General features: G+C 37.7%; 1 protein-coding gene across 25 annotated transcripts in view; it reads left to right on the forward strand.

The window, feature by feature from the left end:
- Positions 1-20,549, forward strand: part of LTBP1 (latent transforming growth factor beta binding protein 1) — a gene marked incomplete at both ends in the record, with an annotated part of 334,198 nt that overhangs the window by 249,277 nt on the left and 64,372 nt on the right. For all 25 annotated transcript variants that reach the window (XM_084234386.1, XM_084234397.1, XM_084234387.1 and 22 more), the window contains 4 exons: positions 5,739-5,861; positions 11,622-11,744; positions 13,887-14,009; positions 18,100-18,222. In XM_084234386.1, the coding sequence (XP_084090512.1) occupies positions 5,739-5,861; positions 11,622-11,744; positions 13,887-14,009; positions 18,100-18,222 (492 nt within the window). The remainder of the gene's footprint in view (positions 1-5,738; positions 5,862-11,621; positions 11,745-13,886; positions 14,010-18,099; positions 18,223-20,549) is intronic.

A 20,549-nucleotide genomic window follows, 5' to 3' on the forward strand; every position in this document is an offset into this window, starting at 1 on the left:
GGAGTTCTTCTCACACAGGATTTATTTCTAGATTTTAAGAATTATTGCTAACCTTTATGGAATATATAGAGTTAATCTGAAGTGGAGGACCTCTGTTCTACATTTATACAACATAGCAACTGAGCTCAGGGTCTGCCTTTTGAGGAATATTATAAAATGTGCAAACATCAAACTTAATTCCAAATTGGTATAAACTTAGAGTATTCTAAATAATCAGTAAGCCATTGAGCATCTATCTATATTTCTTCTAGATGTCAGAGAAGATTTGAAGGCATAAAACAAAACAAAGGGTAGAATGGTAGTTCCCAGGGACTAACGGAATGGGGGGATTAGGGAGATGCCTTTTAAAGATACAAACTTGGGAACCAATAGGTAAGTCCTGGAGCCCTAATGCACAGCATAGTGACTGGAGTCAATACTGTTATAAACTTCAAAACTGCTGAGACTGGATCTCAGCTGTTCTTACCATAACAGAGAAATGATAATTATGTGACAAGATGAAGTTGTTAACTAATGCTACTGTGTACATTATTTCATAATATATAAATGTATCAAATCATCATGTTTGTATACTTTAAACTTACAGTGTCATCGTGATATCTCAATTTAAAAAAGCTACTTGTGAAGGCAGGAAACATGCCTCTGTAGGAAGACTAGTTATTATAAGAACACAGACAAAAATCTTATATAGTTTACAAATGGCTTTGACTTTGTTTCATATTTTCTTCCTGGTAATCATATCTATAGTACAGATGTAGAGATTGATTTGTAAATAGGTTGATGTCCTTGCTCAAGGTCATAAGAAAAAGGTGGCAGAGCTAGAAGACTCTTTGGTCTTCTATCTCCAAAATAATTATTTTGGGGCCCCCCTGGTGGCGCAAGGGGTTAAGACACAACTTATGAAGCTGTCTGCAGCCACTGCAGCATGAGTTTAATCCCCGGCCAGGGAGCAACCCATACGGCACAGCAGACCTCTCCTGACTTGCCTGCTGCTCCCCTCAGCAGTGTATTTCAGTCATTCTGCCTGTTCTGTTCTCCACTCTGTCTCTGATGAATCCTTTGCACCCCCACCCCCGCCCCGCACTTCTGGCTTGTACCACAGTTCTTGTATGCATAAATAAATAAATCTTTAAAAAAATAAGCATTTTGTTGGTAGAGTATCTCATCTCTCTCTTGCACACAAGGAAATTAGAGAACAATAAAATATAATGAAGACAATAGGAAAAGTTCATGGAAAAGACTGGTGTGGCTGAAATAATCTCCTGCAAGCAGCAATAGGAGTGGCTCAGCAATTGTAGGATCCAGCAGCCTGCATCTTAGATAGCCACTGTTGATTGCTGCCAAAGACAGATGTTCTTTTGGAAAGGCAAGGAAAGAAGAAAGGTTTCAGTGGGACTTGTGACTGACTTTCAGAGATCATTGCTGGTTGTTTCTTTTTTTTATATTTAGGATCTACACAACATTGGCTCTTTCCAATTCTAAAGAGTGGTGATGGGTCTTGGAGGAATGTATAGCATTTTTTTGTCAGCAGCTCTGCTACTACATGTTTAATTTGTTCAGAGTTGACAGGGGGCCTGAGATCTTGAGGGTTTACTATTCCTCAAGTACAGTTGAGGGTCTTTGATCAAACTAGCCTAACCAGCATCTGTCTCTCATTTCACTAAGCTTCCTTTTCTGTAAAGTATGTTCCACCATCATCTTTAGTGTACAAGATTTTGTGAAGAAGAGTTGAAGTAATTGAAGTCATGATGTGTTGGGGGTGGGGGCAAATCCTGTATTTTCATGCAGCCATAGTGATGGATGAGATATTTTCTTCTCATATTGAATGGTGCTCACTCATTAAAACTTGTTGATGACTGAGGAATGGAGGCTAACTGGCCTCAGAAAAATGGCTGCTCAGGGTGCTGACAGATATCTCCTTGAAAGGACAGGAAATAAAGGTAAATTGTTTCTCTGGAACCAATTCTCACCTGCCCCAAGTTGCTGATAGGTGAAGAGGAAGGGGGGGCAGCACAGCCTTGGGAGAACATGACTCGTGAAATCAGCCACTGAATACCCCCATGCTTCAGAGGTCACACCTACCAGGAAGGGGTTGGAGGCAGTGTGATGTGTTCCAGGATCTTAGGAAGAGAAATTTCCAAGGATATCAGACCCAGTTGAATTACATCCCAAGCCGAGAGAGAATTTGCAGGTGGGATTACCACCATCTGGGAATCATCTTGGTGAAATTGCGAAGAATGGAAAGTTGCCAGGGAACTGAAGAGAGATTAATGTCCTCATTTCCCCCCAAAGAGGAAAGGAAGGGGAGTTTAGGAATAATGACTGCTCAACTTCATGTTGATCTTGACAAGGAACTGTTGACTGCAGGATTCAGCATGAGGTAAAAACGTCTCTAACAGGAAGTGATGATCCTAAGTAAAAGACAAAGTTCATTAGGGACAAGCCATGCCAGGTTGTCCCAGCTGTCTCTTCAAGGGTTATTGGAATTGAGCGACAATCCTGTAGGCACGGCATGTGCAGTTTTCAGTGAGGCATTTGTTAGGGAATTTCTCAAGATCTTGTTATGAGAAGACTCAGTTTGGACTGAATGATGGTGAGATAGTTTCATAAACTTTTGAACTATCACATCCATGTAGTGCTGACCTCATAACCCCCTCACACCTTTACTGTGGGAGGTTTTTAATTACTTGAATTGGAGCTGATAAGTTGCTATTACCACAAGCCCATTAGTAACTTGGCGTTTTCTTTGAGGGGGTGTTAGGGGGTTGAAGCCCATTTTTCCTTGGTTACATGAAAAGTTCCCTTTTGAGCTCATTATGAATGGACAGTGTAAGAATTTGGATATTATAATTATTCTGTAAAGCCATACTAAGCCTAGAGTAAGATGAGTTTTGATCTCCAATACAGAAAACCAGGTACATAACCATGTGCTGCTACAGGGTAAGGGTGGGGGACGGGTGGGTGGGATAAGTTGGAACCACCTTGTTCTACATGGCATTGATTTTCCCAAGTTTGGGAGTAGCGACTGGGTGCCAGGCCTTCTGTCATTACCACTCAGGGCCCCACAAGTTTGTGTCCTTGACTAAACTGAGCAACAGTGGAAAGCATGGAAGGTTCTTAAAGTTGAGGAGTAACACCATTGATGGAGTTTGTATCTCAGCTGGGTTACCCTGGCTGCAGACTGGGTAATGGGTTAGAGAAGGCAAGGCTTGAAGTAGAGAAAGAAATGAAAAGACTATAGAAGCAACCCCTATGAGAGAGAAAGGTGGCGATAAGAGTGAAACAAAGTGGGTGTATTTGAGAGATATTTGGAAGGTGGAATTGCTAGGATTTTGTAATAAATCAAATGTGGGGAGAGAGAAAGAATAAGGAATCTAGAGAGGATGACTCCCAGGTTTCCAAATTGGACATTTGAGTGAGTACTAGTATCATGGGAGGCAGCATAAGAGAAGGCAAGGGGAGGACCACTTGGCATTGAAGACTCAGAGGTGCCGGTGGGACCTCAGGCATACGTGTCCAGTACTGACAGGGGATGTAGGTTAGAGAGTCTGCAGTTTAGAGAGAGGGCTGGGCTAACTATACAAACACTGAGTTTGTTTCACTCCATTTATAACCACCAAATGTGTTTATGTGTAGTCCCACTCCAGACCCCTGCCCTCTGTTTAGATATTCTTCAGTGATATTTTACTGTAGAGTGATTTCTTTAAGAGCATAAACTCACCCAATCTGCTCTGTCTATAGATGAATGACTGACTTGACAGGATTCTGGTTCCGTGCAGTTATGTCTGTAATAAATAAAGCAAAGAATAAATACATCAGGCAGCCCCAGATATTTTCAAGACCTTGTGCTTCATCTTGAGTACAGTAGTAGCCTGATAAAGGTTGTATAAGAATCGCATGCATGGTATTCTGCACTGTTTACTTCAATTAGAGAAAATGGGGTTTTAGAATGGATTTTGCTATTAAATCCCATGACCCTGTACACCATATTCCCTGGCACACAAGCAATTAACCAAAGCAATCGCTGCATTGCTCAACTTGCTCACATTTTTGAAACCCAGCCAGATAGTAGACATGACATTTTCAGGGTGCTCTCTGGAATTTCCATGTCTGGTGTCTAGGATCGTGCTGTCCCACTGTTTACTTTGGCTCCAATGTTTGGCTGCTTCTTTCAAGTTGTTTGCTCTCAGTATTTATGAAAATGGACTCCCACAATGAAAAGCCGGGCAATGAGTCAGGCTGGAAGTGCTATTTTTGTTGCCATGCAGGAGGGCCAGTTCACTGTGTTTAGTGGTTTAGGGAAAGCAAGGTCAAGTGCCCAGGCGGTGCCTCTTGCTTGGCTGTTCTCAATGTGCCTTACCCTTATTTTGGTAAAACTCTATTTCTGAGTTCCATTGTGAGAAAGATGGAATACAGTTTAAATGAAATGGGATGCAGCCTGAGCCCTGGGGTGTGGAACTTCCACTAGATCTGTATTGTTAATGTATCCATGACTCCCTGCCTGTTACTACTAGGGGTAGATTCATATTATTGTTTTTGTAATAAGTGTTGTAAAATGAAATGGATATTGTTGGGAGCTTTTCCTCCTATTCTTTGCCTGACAGCTAAGCATGTTGGTTAAGTTAGGGACCACAGTAAGTCTAAATAGTGATACTGTGCTTGTTATTTTAATATTTTGTGATTTAAGCTTTTCCTTTTGTTTTGGATATTGTTCCTTCTCCCTGGTGCACTTATTCGGGGCATTCAAGTGAAGCACAGAACTCAAATTTCCTTTTTTGAACTAACAACATTCTGATGGGAGCGTAGTGAATGATTGTTGAATGAAATCAGTAAATATTCAGGTGATTATTTTTTCTGTAACAGCTGTATGAGCAAATGATAAAAACAGATGCATACATTCTTAACTGTTTTTAATCACTAGATTTAGCCTATAGCTGAAGGTACAGTCAGGTTAAAAAGGATGGGCTTTGGATTCAAATCTCAGAGCCACTAGTCTCTAATTTTGTGACTTTGGGCAAGCTATGCTTTAAAATTCCTTCCTCTCTATGCCTTAAATTCCTTCTTCTGCAAACTGACTAGCTCATATGGATTTTGTTAGAATTAAATGGGATAATAAATGCAAAGCCTTTAGTGCCCGCATGCAGTGAATGCTTGATGAAGATTTATTATTATTATTTTATCTGACACTTCAACCTGTATCTTCAGACTGCCCAATAGGTTCTTTCCCCCCTAGGTTGGTTTTGTAATATTGATTCACTTCTGGACACTTTATTAGTTTTTTGGTGTTTTTTTAGCTTTCTGTTACAATTGTTCTTGCATTTTCTCTGGATGATGAGTGATAGCTTTTGATTCTGCAAACCCTCATGTCATATTGAACTCTGCATTTCCCTAAGGATACGTCTTTGATTCTTTGGAATATTTTATTTTTTGGATATATTGCTTAAAAATCCAGCATCCCTTGTTTTCTCCTTATCATCTTCCACTGAATTTATGCAGAGTGTGTGTTTGATTCCTTTTTTTGAGTAACTTTGCATAAAGTAACAGAATTGCCAGACATGCATCTCACATCAGAGCTGCGTTTCCTTCTAAGAGTTAATGTGAAAGATTTTCTTCAAGAATTTGCTTCTCCTAAGATCTGCTATTTCCATTTCTAACCAAATTCAACTTTATTCAGTTCATTAGTTTTTTTCTCTCCATCTTTGTTTTCTTTTTCCTTCCTCTATGCAACATTCTGCAAGACGTGGATGAGTGCCTGGAACCAACTGTCTGCACAAATGGTACTTGCGCCAACCTCGAAGGCTCCTACATGTGTTCATGCCACAGAGGCTACACCCCAACTCCAGACCACAAGCACTGCAAAGGTAAATACTGTGGTCAAGTCTCTTTTCTATTTGGACTGCATTCAAGCATAGACCAGAGTAACTAACATAATTCAGGAACAGAAAAGTGACCACATTGTCACTTACTTTGAGCTATGTGGAACACATTTTGGTTGGTGTCTGTGTAAGCAGCTCCTCGTTAATACAGACCATTTCTATTTATGTAAAAGAAACCATGTATTTGAGAGGGCATCTGTAAATCACAGATCTATTTAAAATATTTCTGGTTATAAAACAATATATGTGGTTGCATGATTGAATATAATAAAAACCATTGGTATACTTTAAATAGATCAGTTATTTGGCATGTGAATTATATCTCAATGAAATTGCACTTGAATAAAACAGCATACATTGTAGAAAATTTAGCAAATGCAGAAAGATAAAGTAATCAGCATTTCATTTGAATATACTTGAAAATATACATGGTTTTTTTTTAATAATTAAGATCAATGTGCAATTTTGCATCTTGCTTTTTGTCACTTAATAGTATAGCATAAGCATTTTACACATTGTTAATAACTCTTTTAAAACCTTATTTTATTTTCAAACATTATTTCAAAGGATGTGTAATATTCCAATGCCTTGCTATGTCAGCATTGTCTTGTTCTTTAGATGTTGATCATATTTTTTCAACTTCTCACTATCATGTTAAACAACACTGTAATAGGCTTTTTGAAAAAGAAAAACTTTTTCTTTGACTTTTAGGATTATTTCTTTATAGAATTTTTTAGGTAAAAGATGATGAATATATACAATTTTAATAAGAAAACACTAATTACTAATTATTAAAATGTGTGCTTTTAATTCTAGAAAGATTTACTATCTCATAAGCTTATTTCTTTTAATAATTCCCTGAATACTTGTAATTATTAAGCAGTTATTTCATACATTTGTTAAACATTTATGTTTCCTTTTTTGTAAATTTGTTCATATCTTTTCCCTTTTATCAGGTTTTTAAGTCAATGTCTGTGAGTAACTATGTAATACATGTAACCTATGTATGTGTATATATGTTATATACACCTTTTTTCTTGCAAATTGCAAATGTTGTAATTTGTCCAAGGTTTCCTTAATTTTTCTTTCATAATTTAAAAAAAGTTGTATTTTTTTTTGTGTTAAAATCTACAGGCCAATTTATTTCTGATTTCTTTCACTACTTTTTTTTTTTTTATCTAAAAGCATGCTCTTTGAAGAGGAAAAAGAAGAAACACATAAAAACTTTTCAACTTTCACTGAAGTGTCTCAGTCAAAATGAAGGCACTAAGGTGATGACAGGCAAGCAGTAGGCGGACACCGTGCTGTCTTGTAAGAATTGAAACATCTCTCACTGATAGTAGGAATCAGACACCTGCTTCCTCCTTTCATAGAACATAATACCAGCCACTCCCAGAGAAACATACACCACCAGCACACCTCCCTTTCTCTTGGTACTTCTCGCCTGGCACACATCCAGAGCCTTCCTAACTGACTCCCTAAATAAACCAGGCTCTCTTCACATCAAATTAAACATGAGTCTCCTGCAAAAGATATTATTTCTTCCCTCCTATAGAAGGTTAATGGTGGATGAAGATCTTAATCATTACAGGTTGTTGTTCATCTTTGTTTGATTGCTCTCTCTAGTTTATTTCTGTTTCCTGTCATACTCTTCTTTCTTCCCAACCTGCCCTCTTTGATAAATTTGCTTGTTATTATATATGTCCCACCCTTTATATTCTAAATTTGTCACTACTGCTTTCTTCAACTTGCCTTCTCTGACCCATCTAAGTCAATGTCACAGTTGCCTTCTGAGTATTCTGTGCTTACCGGGTCGAAGCACTTGCTCATAATTATCCTGCTAGCATACCCATTTTTCCTCATTGCTTAACTGAACTGTGGCTCTAACAGTGCTTCACTGTAAAACCTTGACAAATACATAATCTCAGATTGTTAATTCTCATGATCCCTAGAATTCAGGGATTGGGCTCTATGGGAACAGTGCTCAGAGAAGATAGTTATTGAATCAGTGACCCATTTTCCACTCTCTTGGCCTTTGTCATCCCAGCTATGCCTACTCCTCTCTATTAGGTCTCCCAGAATCTAATTAATGCCACCCCTAGGAACATTCATCTTTTCCAATCTGTGGTTCTCTGCTGGACCACTGCAGAAGCTTCTCTTCTTCCATTCCTTACTCCTCTCCTCCTAAGAGTTCCAGGCACTGTGCTCAACTGCAGATGTTGCTGAATGGCTGTAATCTCTCAAAGAACATTCACTCATTGAGAGAGAGGCAGACAGGCAACAGGTAACTGAAGATAAGGAAGTACCAAGTGATGAAGTTTAGTAGCATTGGCGATGACATGTTCCCCTGAAAAGCTCTTGTGCTCTTTCCAAAAACCTAAAACCCTGGTCTGGCCATGAAAAATGCACCAGACAGATCGAGACTGGGGGCACTCTACAAGATTCTGGCCTATACACCTTTGAGACATTTAAGGTCCTGAAAAACAAGGCAGGACTGATGGGGGAGACAAGACAACTAAATGCAGTGTGGTAACATGAATTGGATCCTGGAACAGAAAGAAGACAGGAGAAGAAAAACTAGTGGAATCCAAATAAAGTATGGAGTTTAACTGAAAAAACAATGGCATCCTAGCTCTGACACTCCAGCTCTGCGAGCTTGCTTAAGTTATCTTAACTTCTCTAAGTCTTGCTTTGTCATCTGCAAAAAGGCAACAATAATGGTACTTATTTGGGTTGATAGGAAGATTTATGTGAGAAATTCAGGGACAGAAAAGATGCACAGAGAATGAGATAATAGGACAGAGCATGACAGGTTATAGCTGATATGATTTGTCATGTATAGACATGTACAAAATGTTATTAAAGCCAAGAAGCATGTGATGAATTCTGTTCAGAGGTGTTTGGAAAAGCTTCCTGGAGGTGTTGCTAGTTGATCTTGGTCTTAAAATACTGACTACAGGGCCTCCCTGGTGGCACAAGGGGTTAAACACTGCAATATGAAGCAATCCGCAGCCTCTGTATCATGAGTTCGATCCTGGGCCAGCCAGGGAGAAACCCACATGGCGAAGCAGACCTCTCCTATCTTGCCCGCTGCTCCCCTCAGCAGTGTATTTCAGTCTGCCTGCCTGTTCTGTTCCCCATTCTGTCTCTGGTGGATCCTGTCACCCCCCCCACACCTCTGGCCTGTACCCCAGCTGTTGTATGCATAAATAAAAAAATCTTTCAGAAAATAAAATACTGACTACAGAAGGGAGAAAAACTGAGCAGGCAAAAGAAACAGCACATACTAAACCCCACCTTGTCTTCTACTCTGATTCTTAGTATCTTTCCATCACTTTCTGGAATAGGAACAGGCAAAATCCAATCTTCTGCTTCAGAAACCTACATATGCACTAATTGTTACTACCTGATCAAAACCCTGCCTTTTTATAATAATAAATTATATAACATCTTTTTTTATGCTCTTTCCCAAGTAAATATGTTCCTTTTTCCAAATCCTAGCTACTGTCAGTCTCACCGCAGGGATAGTTCCCGAATTCATCTTTACCTCACTAAATGTACTGACAGCTTTTGTCAGGATGTAAATAATATATTGTTTCTCTTCACATGTTTGTATCTGTACATTTTAGCATTGTGTGTTCCTAATTTATAAAGATCTAGATCTAGTCTCTATTTTGCTTTGGCAAGGCTTGTCCCAGTAATATGTATAAGAAGTCCCTTAAAAAGCACCTTTTGTGAGAATAATGTTTTCTTTTTATAATTTAGCCCCCCAGAGAGAAGACATTTGTCTTGTATGCCTATTTTACTAGAATGTTTTCTTCTGTCTTTGAAATTTTATCCCTCATCAGAGAAGAATAAAATTTCTTTTGATCTCCAAAATTAAGTGACCTCTGTTCCCCTGGGTCATTTGGAAGACCCAACAATCACTTCTTTTAAGATAACTGGGTTGCTTCAAGTTACTCTAAATGTATGTGTCATTACTTCGTGTAAATTAGTTCTGGATAGTTTTCCCAACTTAAACTAGTAATTTATGTAAGATGTCTGGAGTACCTTGACAGTACTTGGAATGAAGGTATATATTTGCTGCAGGCATCTTCACATGGAAACGTTTAATTTGTTATCTTTGAGAGTGTCAAAAGGGTCCAAGACACTAAAAATGTCATCAGACATTGAGAGTTCCAACCAGCTACATGAGCTATTGCTGGTCTTAAGTTTTTGAGATGACGTCTCAAGCATTTTACAGAATGTGCTGAAAGGCAATGTAGAGCAGGCTATTCTTTACTGCCAACTATTCCTAAATCTAATAGACTTAGGACACTAGAAAGCATAAAATAATGCTTAAGATGATATTAGGTTTGCTTATTTAACTTCATTGGCAACCAATAGTTGGCATCTGGGACTCATCAATAAAATGGGGCAGCACAGTCAGTAAAAGTAAAGTTTCGCACCAGCTAAAGCAATTTCTATTAAAAAAAAAACAACAAATTTTTGAAAAATTATACTGGTAACTTAGGTGAGCTACCATCAGTATACAATTCAAAATATTAATGCTTCATTAGCACGTAAGAAGTGCAGCTTTGCTCAGAAAATAGGTAATTGTCAATAATACTTGAGGGGAAGAACTGTGAAGTTAATTTAATTCTCCCAAAAACATCAGGTGCATTTTGAATTAGACATTTGTAGAAGAAAACAGTTATACATTGATATTTAGAACATGGTTTCCTTAAATCAAATTATGCTTTTTGTATTTATTGCTCCATTTAGATTAGGACTCCTTTCTCTAAACTTCTTCCTTGAGTATAAGGCCAATGCCTTGTTTCCCTTCCCCCTCACATATAGTGCTTTTAAAGAAATAGTGTGATAAAACATAATAACATAAACCATGTATTTAAGAATACACTTCAGCAGTGTCTAGTACATTCACATTGTTGTGCAACCATCTCCTGAGCTCTTTTCCTCTTGCTAACTGCAATTCTGTACCCATTAAACTCTAATTCCTAATTCCCCTCTCCTCCCAGTCCTTGTCAACCATCATTTTGCTGTCTGCCTCTATGAATTTGACTACTCTAGACACCTTCTCTGATTGGAATGTCCTTTGTGTTCACCTATTATGTAATCCCCAAGGTTCATCAATATTGTAGCATTTGTTGGAATTTCCTCCCTTTTTTGAGGCTGAATAATACTCCATTGCATGGACATGCCACATTGTTTATGTATTCAGCCACCAATATGCCCTTGTGTTGCTTCCACCTCTTAGCTGTTGTGAATGGGTATACAAGTATCTCTTCAAGAACCTGTTTTCACTTCTTTGGAATATGTACCCAGAAATGAAATTAATGGATCATATGGTAATTTTTTTATTTAATATATTTTATGTTATATAATTCTTGCATCATTTTTCATTTTTGCACAATGTATGCATTTTCATTTTGGTTATATTCCCCATACAATTCCACCCTCCTTATTTTGACCCTAATCCCTCCTCCTCTCTCCCCCCAACCCCGCCCCAGTTTGTCTCTGATTTATAGTTGCTTATTGATTTTGCAGCCACATGGATGGAGCTGGAAGGGGTCATGCTCAGCGAAATAAGCCAGAAAGGAAAAAATACTGGATGGTCTCACTCATAGCAGGAATTTAGAAAACCTAAATTAGGGACCAGGAAAAAGACTAATTATAATAAAGAAAAAAAATCAAAATCATATAGTAATTTCATTTTTAACCAATTGTCATTATTTGTGTTTATAGATATTGATGAATGTCAGCAAGGGAATCTGTGCTTAAACGGGCAGTGCAAAAACACCGATGGCTCCTTCAGGTGTACCTGTGGGCAGGGGTACCAGCTGTCAGCCACGAAAGACCAGTGTGAAGGTAGGAGAGAATGGGAACTATAATTTCAGCATCAGGCCCCCGACTTGAAAAGCTGTGCTCTCTACAAAGTGAATATACCCTTTAGAATGACTTAGGTGACCACTACATTGCTCCAAAACAAGGACTCAAACCCAAGTCAATGAAAGTCTATAAAACAGGATAGGAAAAAGTTAAATTTTAAAAATGTGGCATTAGAGATCAGTGGTTGGACATTAATATTGGAAAGAAATAATTGTTAACCTGTGTAACTCCTTATTAAGGAAATTATTGATAATTCCATCAAAGTCATTTAGAAGTTTTTACATGCTTAAAATGCCAGCAATTAGAAAATCATATCAGTCCCATTATGCTTTGAAATGTTGATAACATTCATTTTTGTGTGTATTTACCTTTTCAGTTTCTTTTCCTCTTTAAAAAGTAACACTAAAGAGGACTTTTTGGCAAGGTTGATATAGTGTCCCTTTTATAACCAGGGATAGTTTGAAATATGTCCTGTGATAAGCACAACTTTGCAGAGTTCTTGAAAAGGAATGTCATTGTAAGGTCATTCATTTAAAAGAATATATACTATATAAGACCATTTGTTTTCTAAAGTCTTAATATTTAACAAAAAAGTCTCCTGAGATGGTACATATAAAAGAAATAATATATGATGATACTATAAAGTGATCTACCAGTAATATCCCTTGCCCAGTTATCCCTTTCAAGAGCCTGGAAAGTCACTGCAATTCCTGTCTACAAGTGGAGGCTGTTAGAACACACACACTTACATACACAGATGAATGCAGTAATTCTATATGGTTTGAGTTCCTCTCAAAGTTTTTGTACTTTATTTTATGACCTTGGTTCATTAGCTAAGGATTTAATGAATGCCTGCCATGCATAATAAACTACAAATATATATACAAGAGGAGAGATCTACATCTAGTATTATAATATTTGTAAGTCTCTTCTTCTGACGAGCCTACGGTGTCACTACCAAGCATGAGTCAGGTACCTGTAGATTATTAATGGGCATGTGCTGTCATCAGAGTGAGGGAGAGCAATGAGGAAGCACCTGTGTGGAGATTGTGTTAGCTCTTACAGAGTAACATGGGCAGATACTGATAAAGAATATTCTCAAATGTTATGAGCCAAGTTTCAACAAACAACATGAATGCTAGTTGTGAAATACTTAGTCATCTCAAGAGTAATGAAGGCTGTGGCAGACACAGTCCCTGTCCTCGGGAAACTTAAGATCTGATGATGAAACTCAAATTGAATAAATGGGATATGTTATTGTGCCTTTTATGTGTGGATACGATGCCTGCATGTGTTGGAATTGTGGCTGCTGGACAAATGATGTCTAGAGTGAGAATTATCTGGGTCAAGGAAAAGAAATTCACTGACAATGTAGAATGAGAATGAGAATGAATGGGCTAGAAGTATAGAAGGGCCATTGGATTGAGAGAAAGAGAAAGCGCCTGATTACTAGGCAATTTCTGGATTTGGTGTCTGAGCTGTGGCTGGATCCTGCTTTAAACTGTCACAGGCCTGAGTGCTTTCAAAGTCAGAATGTTTGAGCTGAATCCACAGAAGAAATCCAAGAAAGTTGTTGAGGTTTATAGCTCACAGCAAAGCATTTGTCACTCATCAGTGGGATTAATATGCACATATTCTGGACTCATTGGTTAAAATTTTAAATTCTCCTAGATTTTCCCTGCTGGGGGATTAATGTCTTTATAGAAGTCAGTTAATTCATGTAAATAAAAATCTAATCTACATTATTTATCAACCACAGCGCTTATAGACCTCTTTTTTTTTAAAGATTTATTTTATTTATTTATGTATACAAGAACTGGGTTGTAGCACAGAGGTGCAGGGGGTGAGAAGATTCCCCAGAGACAGAGTGGGAAGCAGAACAGGTGGATCTACTGAAATACACTGACAAGGGGAGCAGTGGGCAAGACAGGAGAGGTCTGCTGCACCATGTGGGTTAGCTCCCTGGCCAGTGATTGAATTTGTACTGCAGTGGTTGCAGATAGCTTCATAGTGCTGAGACTTAACCCCTGCACCACTATGGAGGCCCCTAGACCTCTTTGATAAATGATTAAAAGTAGTTTCAGAGTCCCATTGCATGTTCCTCTACTCTCTTGCGCGCAGATGTGGACGAGTGCCAGCACCGCCACCTCTGCTCAAATGGGCGCTGCAGGAACACAGATGGCTCCTTTCGCTGCATGTGTGACCAGGGCTACAGAGCATCCACCCTTGGGGACCACTGTGAAGGTAAGAACTGGTCCTGTTTCAAAACTGGGAACTGCTTCAATCAGAGGGAAGCCTGGACAGCATCCTGGCCTCTGTCTTGGAGTCTTTTAACTCAACAGATGCGCACATTAGGTTCCCATGATGTGTTTTCTCAAGTCGCACAAATAATGCAAAAGAGGGGGTGAAATCCAGGATTTCTTTGTACTGCTTGAAGCTGTGTTTTAGAAGGATTGTGCCAGTGAAAGGAGTAAAGACTCAGTTTAACTTTCCTCAGCTACAGACGGCTTATCCTAGGGGTGCAGTTGTGAACTCTAACACCTGATTTATGCAGGACTGCCTTCCAAATCTTCCAAATAAGTAAATACAAGTTAATTTTCCATGTAACTGAAAAGTTTTTCAGAGCCAAACTCTAATTCAATTTTGAATTTTTTTGCGTAGAATTTTCCTAAATTAAATCTCACACATACAGCTATGTGTAGTTGTTAACTGCTTGAACTTGGCTCAGAACCATCCTGAGGTGGTCAGGGCTGCTGGGCCAGTCTGTCCCCAGCCTGTCACTTATGAATTCTCTGTTCCTTGTCCACCCTACAACAGATTTTTTTCCAACTCACCTGCTGATTTCCTACATTTAGAACCCTCTTAGAACCCTTGGAACTGCGAGTGACAGGACTGTGCCCCTCTCCCTATGCCCACCACACGTGGAGAGTTAGTCTCTGAGTGAATCTTTACTGCACCTTTGAAAGAGGTAGAGGAGCTTTTTTTTTTATTCTTTTAAAAAATATTTTTAAGTATATTTTGTACATCATTTTTCATTTTTATACAATGTATGCATTTTCTTCTTTGTTATAGCCCCCATACAATTCCCACCACCCTTGTTTTGATCCTACTCCCTTCTCCCTCCCCCTGTAGTGTGTCTCTGGTTTATAGTTGCCTGTTAATTTTAATTTTCACTTTATCATAATTAGTCAGCAACGTGGATGGAGCTGGAAGGGATCATGCTCAGTGAAATAAGCCAGAAAGAAAAAGAAAAATTCCGGATGGTCTCACTCATAGCAGGAATTTAGAAGACCCAAATAAGGGATCAAGAAAAAGACTAATTATGATGAAGTAGAGGAGCTTTTTACTGAATTGTTTCGTGTCACATTATCTTATTGTTTGGAAAGATCCATTGTACTTTATCAGCCATGTGTCTCATTGCTGAAATTTATAGTCTTGGGATTCCCATTGGTTGTTTTGAGTTGAGATTTTTCACATATTTTGATCAAATACGCCTTTTCTCACTTCATTGTCTCAATTTCCTACACAAGAAAGAGAAGTAAAACTGAAAACAGCGCCTCTCCTACTCAGCACCCATTGGAATAGCTGTGCAGCTATTGGGGCAAATATGGAGCAGGTGAACTTTCAAACTGTGATGATGGGAATGTAAAAGAGTACAGTAACTTTAGAAAAGAGTTTCTTCAAAAGTTAGATCTATTATATGATCCAGCCATTCTACCCCTTGGGATTTTCTCAAGAAAAATGAAAACATGCATTCAGGCAGACTTAGATATGAATGTGTATAGAATCTTTATTCATTATAGCCAAAATGTAAACAGTCCCCAAATAGTCATCAAAAGGTGAATGGATAAGAAAATCATGGGATGTTTATATAATGGAATAGTAAGCAATAAAGAGAAAGAGCTATTGATAAACACAACTTGGATGAATCTCAAAAATGCTTTGCAGAAGCAGCCAAACAGGAAGGGGGGGGTGTGCAAGAAAAACTTGTAGGATGGTGAAATGCCTCTATCTCTCTCCTTTTTTTTGGTAATGGTCCAGTTTGTTTGTTTAGTGGATGTTTTATGGCAAAGATTCATAAACAATAGGCTAGGATTTATTCCCATTTGACAAGCTTTTCCAGATCATTCAACTAGTAAAGTTGGGACTTGAGAACTCTTTTCACAGAATTTATATCTAAAAGCCTGTTCCCAATTAAATTAACTTCCGCTTTTAGAAATCTTGATAGACCTTGGGTCAGTTAACTGCTGAATGAAATATTTCTTGGCATATTTAAACTTTGCAGGAAACATTTATTTCTCCATGTTTTTATCTATTTTAATTGTGCACTGTGGGTTTTTTTTAACTGTCTTGTAGTGGTATTTGTTAATAGGAATGGTATCAGGTTAATAGAAATGGACATTGCATAGTTAGATTGGAAAAAGTGTCAGATTGGAAGAAAGAGTCAGAGGAAAACATCACCAAGCTTTGTTCCTATAGGATAACTGTCTTACAAAGATATCCCTATTTCCTTAAAAAGTGATTGCTTTCACAAGGACTTAAGAATCCTACAGTGGAACCCAGATACAGAAATTCCTGTATCTTGATGTGGTGATCACAAGAACGTATCTACATTTGTCAAAATTTGTGGCCCTCTATAAATTAGACAACTATTGGCTATATAAATTGTACTTCAGCGGAGTTAGAAAAACACCCTAAAGAAGAAGCAATAGCCTTCTTTAGTTGGGACAGAATCACATTAGGTGTGTTTTACATTTTAGGATCAGTACTTTGAGACATTTTAAATCTGGGTGAGCATCATAACTTGTTTTTATTTTGAAAGAATGAAAGTTTAAGGCATTTTCATACTCTCTGTTTGTCTCATGAATGTCCCAGTTAGTTGGCTGATTGGATTCTATGAGGAAAATTTAATTTGGTGTGCCCGTGTTTGAGCTAGCAGAGGAGAGAATAAGAGACTATAGCGGTCTCCAAATTCACTTCTTCCTGGAACCTCTCATGTATTTTAGCTGCAATCATAATTATTTGCAAGAAATGCCATAATATGCCAAATTCTGAGAAAACAAAGAAGACTTTGTTCCTTAGCTTTCTTCAATGCTAATAATTTAAATCCTGCACAGACAACAGAAGAGAGAGAGACTCATGGATTGTGTTTGGAATAATGAGCTCTGACTAGAAGTCAGCGTGGTAATAAACAGCCCTCATGAAAGATCCGTCTACATTCATGCAGTGAGAGACCATTAATTGTCTCACATGCTCACAGTCGAAATTCATTATTGGTTATGCAAACCATTTTTGGCTGCACATATGCTATAAATATATGCATTAAACAATCCTGGCAACATCAAACCTGTTTGTGACAGCTGCTAAATAAGTGACTTCAAGGAGGCTTTGATCTTGCTGAATCCCTTTCCTGCAAAGCCCCTCTTCTTCTCTCCACATTCCACCCTGCTGTCAGGACTCCCAGTAAATCCCCTCTGTTAAACGAAGCTGCCTTTGACCTTTACAATATCTCTCTTCTATTCATGTGACACCTGAAGTTGGTATTATTCTTTTGATGAATAATTACTTTTTTTTGCAATCTTTATGTTAAATTGCTTTGGACTTCTAAAGCAATATTTTATGTACTTATTTTTGTTAATACAGTTTATTTTTTAAAACAAATATTTCTCTTTGGAGCAGGGATCATGCAGGATACTTGAACGCGTTTCCTATAACGCACAATACAATGTCTTGTGTAAATAGATGCTCCGTATATTCTTAACAATATTTATTTAAAAAGTGTTTTTATTCTCTGTCATCACAAACTACATGACCATGTAAATTATTGTTTGTGACAGTACTTTGAGTTTTCTAATTAATTTCATTTGCTGTTAAAACTATATACATTGCTCAAAGTTAAAATCCCATCCGAGTGTTTCATTTTTAAAAAATCCAAAAATTAAAAAGCTGACATCTATTGAAAAATCATGTAAAAAAATCATGTAAAATGTAAAAACAAAAAAGATGTAAAATGTACCTTTGTGTGATGTTTCTGTGTAAAGATATGGAAAATGCAAATTTTCTCATATAGGTTAGTCTTTTAACTTTTAAAAATTGATCTGTAACCAGTAACCCTAGAAATCCGATTGTGGGACTGAGACTATGAGGGGAGATGACTCAGTGGGGACTGGGCACAATGGATTGTGGAGGAGCACTGTGGACTGAGGACGCCCTGGTGGTGGGTGAGATGTGGTGACGTACCTCTCAGGGGGTGTGCTCCCATGCCTTTAAATCACATGCAGCGTTGTAACCCAGTGTTACCTCAATAAAATGCAGATAAAAAATTGATTTGCAGATATCAACGAGTGCTTGGAAGACAAGAGTGTTTGCCAGGGAGGAGACTGCATTAATACCGAAGGTTCATATGATTGTACCTGTCCAGACGGATTCCAGCTAAATGACCATAAAGGATGTCAAGGTAATTCTCTTTTCAAAGTCATAATTTTCATAGTCATAATTTTCATATGTTTGGATTTCCGTGCTTAATGTGGTAACTGAAATCCCTATGGTTTGCTGTTCCTTTCATGGGTCAACCTTGGTATTTAATTCTACATTATATTTTTTTTAATAGCCTTCATGCAGCTACTTCATTATGCCTCATAGCTGATATTTACTGTCTTTTCCCTAGTGCTTGCTTTTAGCCAGTGTCCAACTTCATCTATTCTTAAAAAATCTGATGGTTAATATTATAGAGGACATGGTTTTATATTTTTCAAAGTGCTGTCACAATTTAATCTTCCAAACACCACTACAGTAGACACAATACTAATGAGAATACAGCACCTATCCCTATAGCTTTAACTGGACACCTCCTGTGTGACAAGTTCTATAGATACTTCACTTAATTCTTACAGAATTTAAGAAGTGGCATTTCTTACATCCTTTGTATGCTCAAGTAACTGAAACTCAGAGAAATTATTATGCTCCTTGTTATTAAGTGGTAGAGCTTTTTGAATCCAGTATTACCCCGACTCTTCCCTATATTACCCTAGCAATTATTCCTACATTTATAGCCAAAAGAAAGATGATTGTGTTTTTCTCAGTATTACACACTGAACCATTGTTGATGCTGGAACTAAAAGAAATCAGGTTGTCTAAGTGCTTTGTCCCAATTTTTTCAGCTATATGGAGCTGCCCTACAAGTTTTTCCATAGTCATTTATCTAACTAAATCTAGACCTATTTTTTCCATAGAAAACTCACACTTACATGGATTTACAGTATGCTTACAGTATGCTTATTATGATACTTGACAGATATTTTTTCTCGCTGTTCCTCTGCCATTATGGGACTCTGTAGAGTAGCCCAAAGTTCAAATAAATAAAGGAGTATTGGAATTATTTTTTATCTACCACTGCTGGACATGTATGACTTTTTAAATTTTGAGTCAACATAAGTTATAGCTCCTCTCATCTGTCCCCAAATTTAACTATACGGCTGTGTGCCTATTTGATACAATTTATTTGCCATCATGATGAAATAAGATGAATTTAAATGTTTCACTTTTTCTAATGTAGAAATTAAATGTGCTTAGATTTAATGCAGTAAGGAATGAAGAGTTGAATTATAAATTTATTGAGCATGTTTCCATTTTGGGGCCTTCAAATCTTGACAAAATATGAATCTTGATTTATATATAAATACCAAGAGATGCAAAAACCAAAAAAAAAAAAATCCTGATATGTATATGACACATTTTTTTTTACTTCAAAGTGGTGATTTCTAATTCCTCTTGGCACAGCTGTTTTGACTGCATAGGGGCTAAACCAAATCTTGTATAAATGGACCGTGATTTCATACCGTAAATTTATAACTCAAGTTCGAGAGTTAAATAACATGAAGTTAATTTAGTCATGTAATAATTAGTGCTGCTATCTCCTCTAAATACATTACATTTGAATTTGTGTTCTGATATCTCTCAGATGTGTGATTATTCCAGACATATGTTTTACTATTAATCACTATTAAATTGATTTTATTCTATCATACTGGTGATTCCTGTTTCCTAGACTAAATTAATATGTCTGCTTGAAATTTTAAGTACAAGTGAAAAGCATCCCTGGAACAGGTGCAGTACCAACCATTTAAAGAATATATTGTCAGTGAATCTTCTCTATCACCCACCTTCTCCAGTTAGAGGCTGTCTATAATGTTGTATACACTCAACTCATTTTAGTGTGTCATTGGAGGCAACCTTGTGACCTTTCACTCCTCTTAAGGTCAATAGTCTGCTTCTCTCTGAAAGTCCCTTGATCAGGTCAGCATTCTATATATAAGTGTAGATTTTAGCTTCTCCAATGAAGAAAATGTAATTGATGGCACTGCTAGCAGCCGCCAGACATTCTCAAATAAAAACGTTTGCTAGGTACACACTTTAAACCTTACCTTATAATCTGAAGGTAGTTGCACATTCAGTATGAAAATAGTTCATATCCAATAAGGCATTTTCAGAAGGAGGTGTGTTTGAGCCTTTTTCTGCGGGAAAACTAACATTGATACCCTGACAGCCTGGAAAGTCCATGTTAATCATCTCTTTGAGAATGTGGCAGCATGCGTTTGTGATTCTGAGCGCACTTGGATTTCACGTTCTGACATACATGTGCCAAATTGTGATTTTCTGTGGAATCTCGGACCCATGAAAGAAACCCAACTTAAATATAGTCTGGCTTTCAGCTGAGTTACTAGCAGAGCAGCATGGTTTAGAAATGCCTCAATAAGTGCAACCCAAATTAAATGCATATGTTTC

The sequence above is a fragment of the Talpa europaea genome, assembly GCF_964194135.1.
Source record: "Talpa europaea genome assembly, chromosome: 6".
In the NCBI taxonomy this organism is placed as follows: Eukaryota; Metazoa; Chordata; class Mammalia; order Eulipotyphla; family Talpidae; genus Talpa; species Talpa europaea.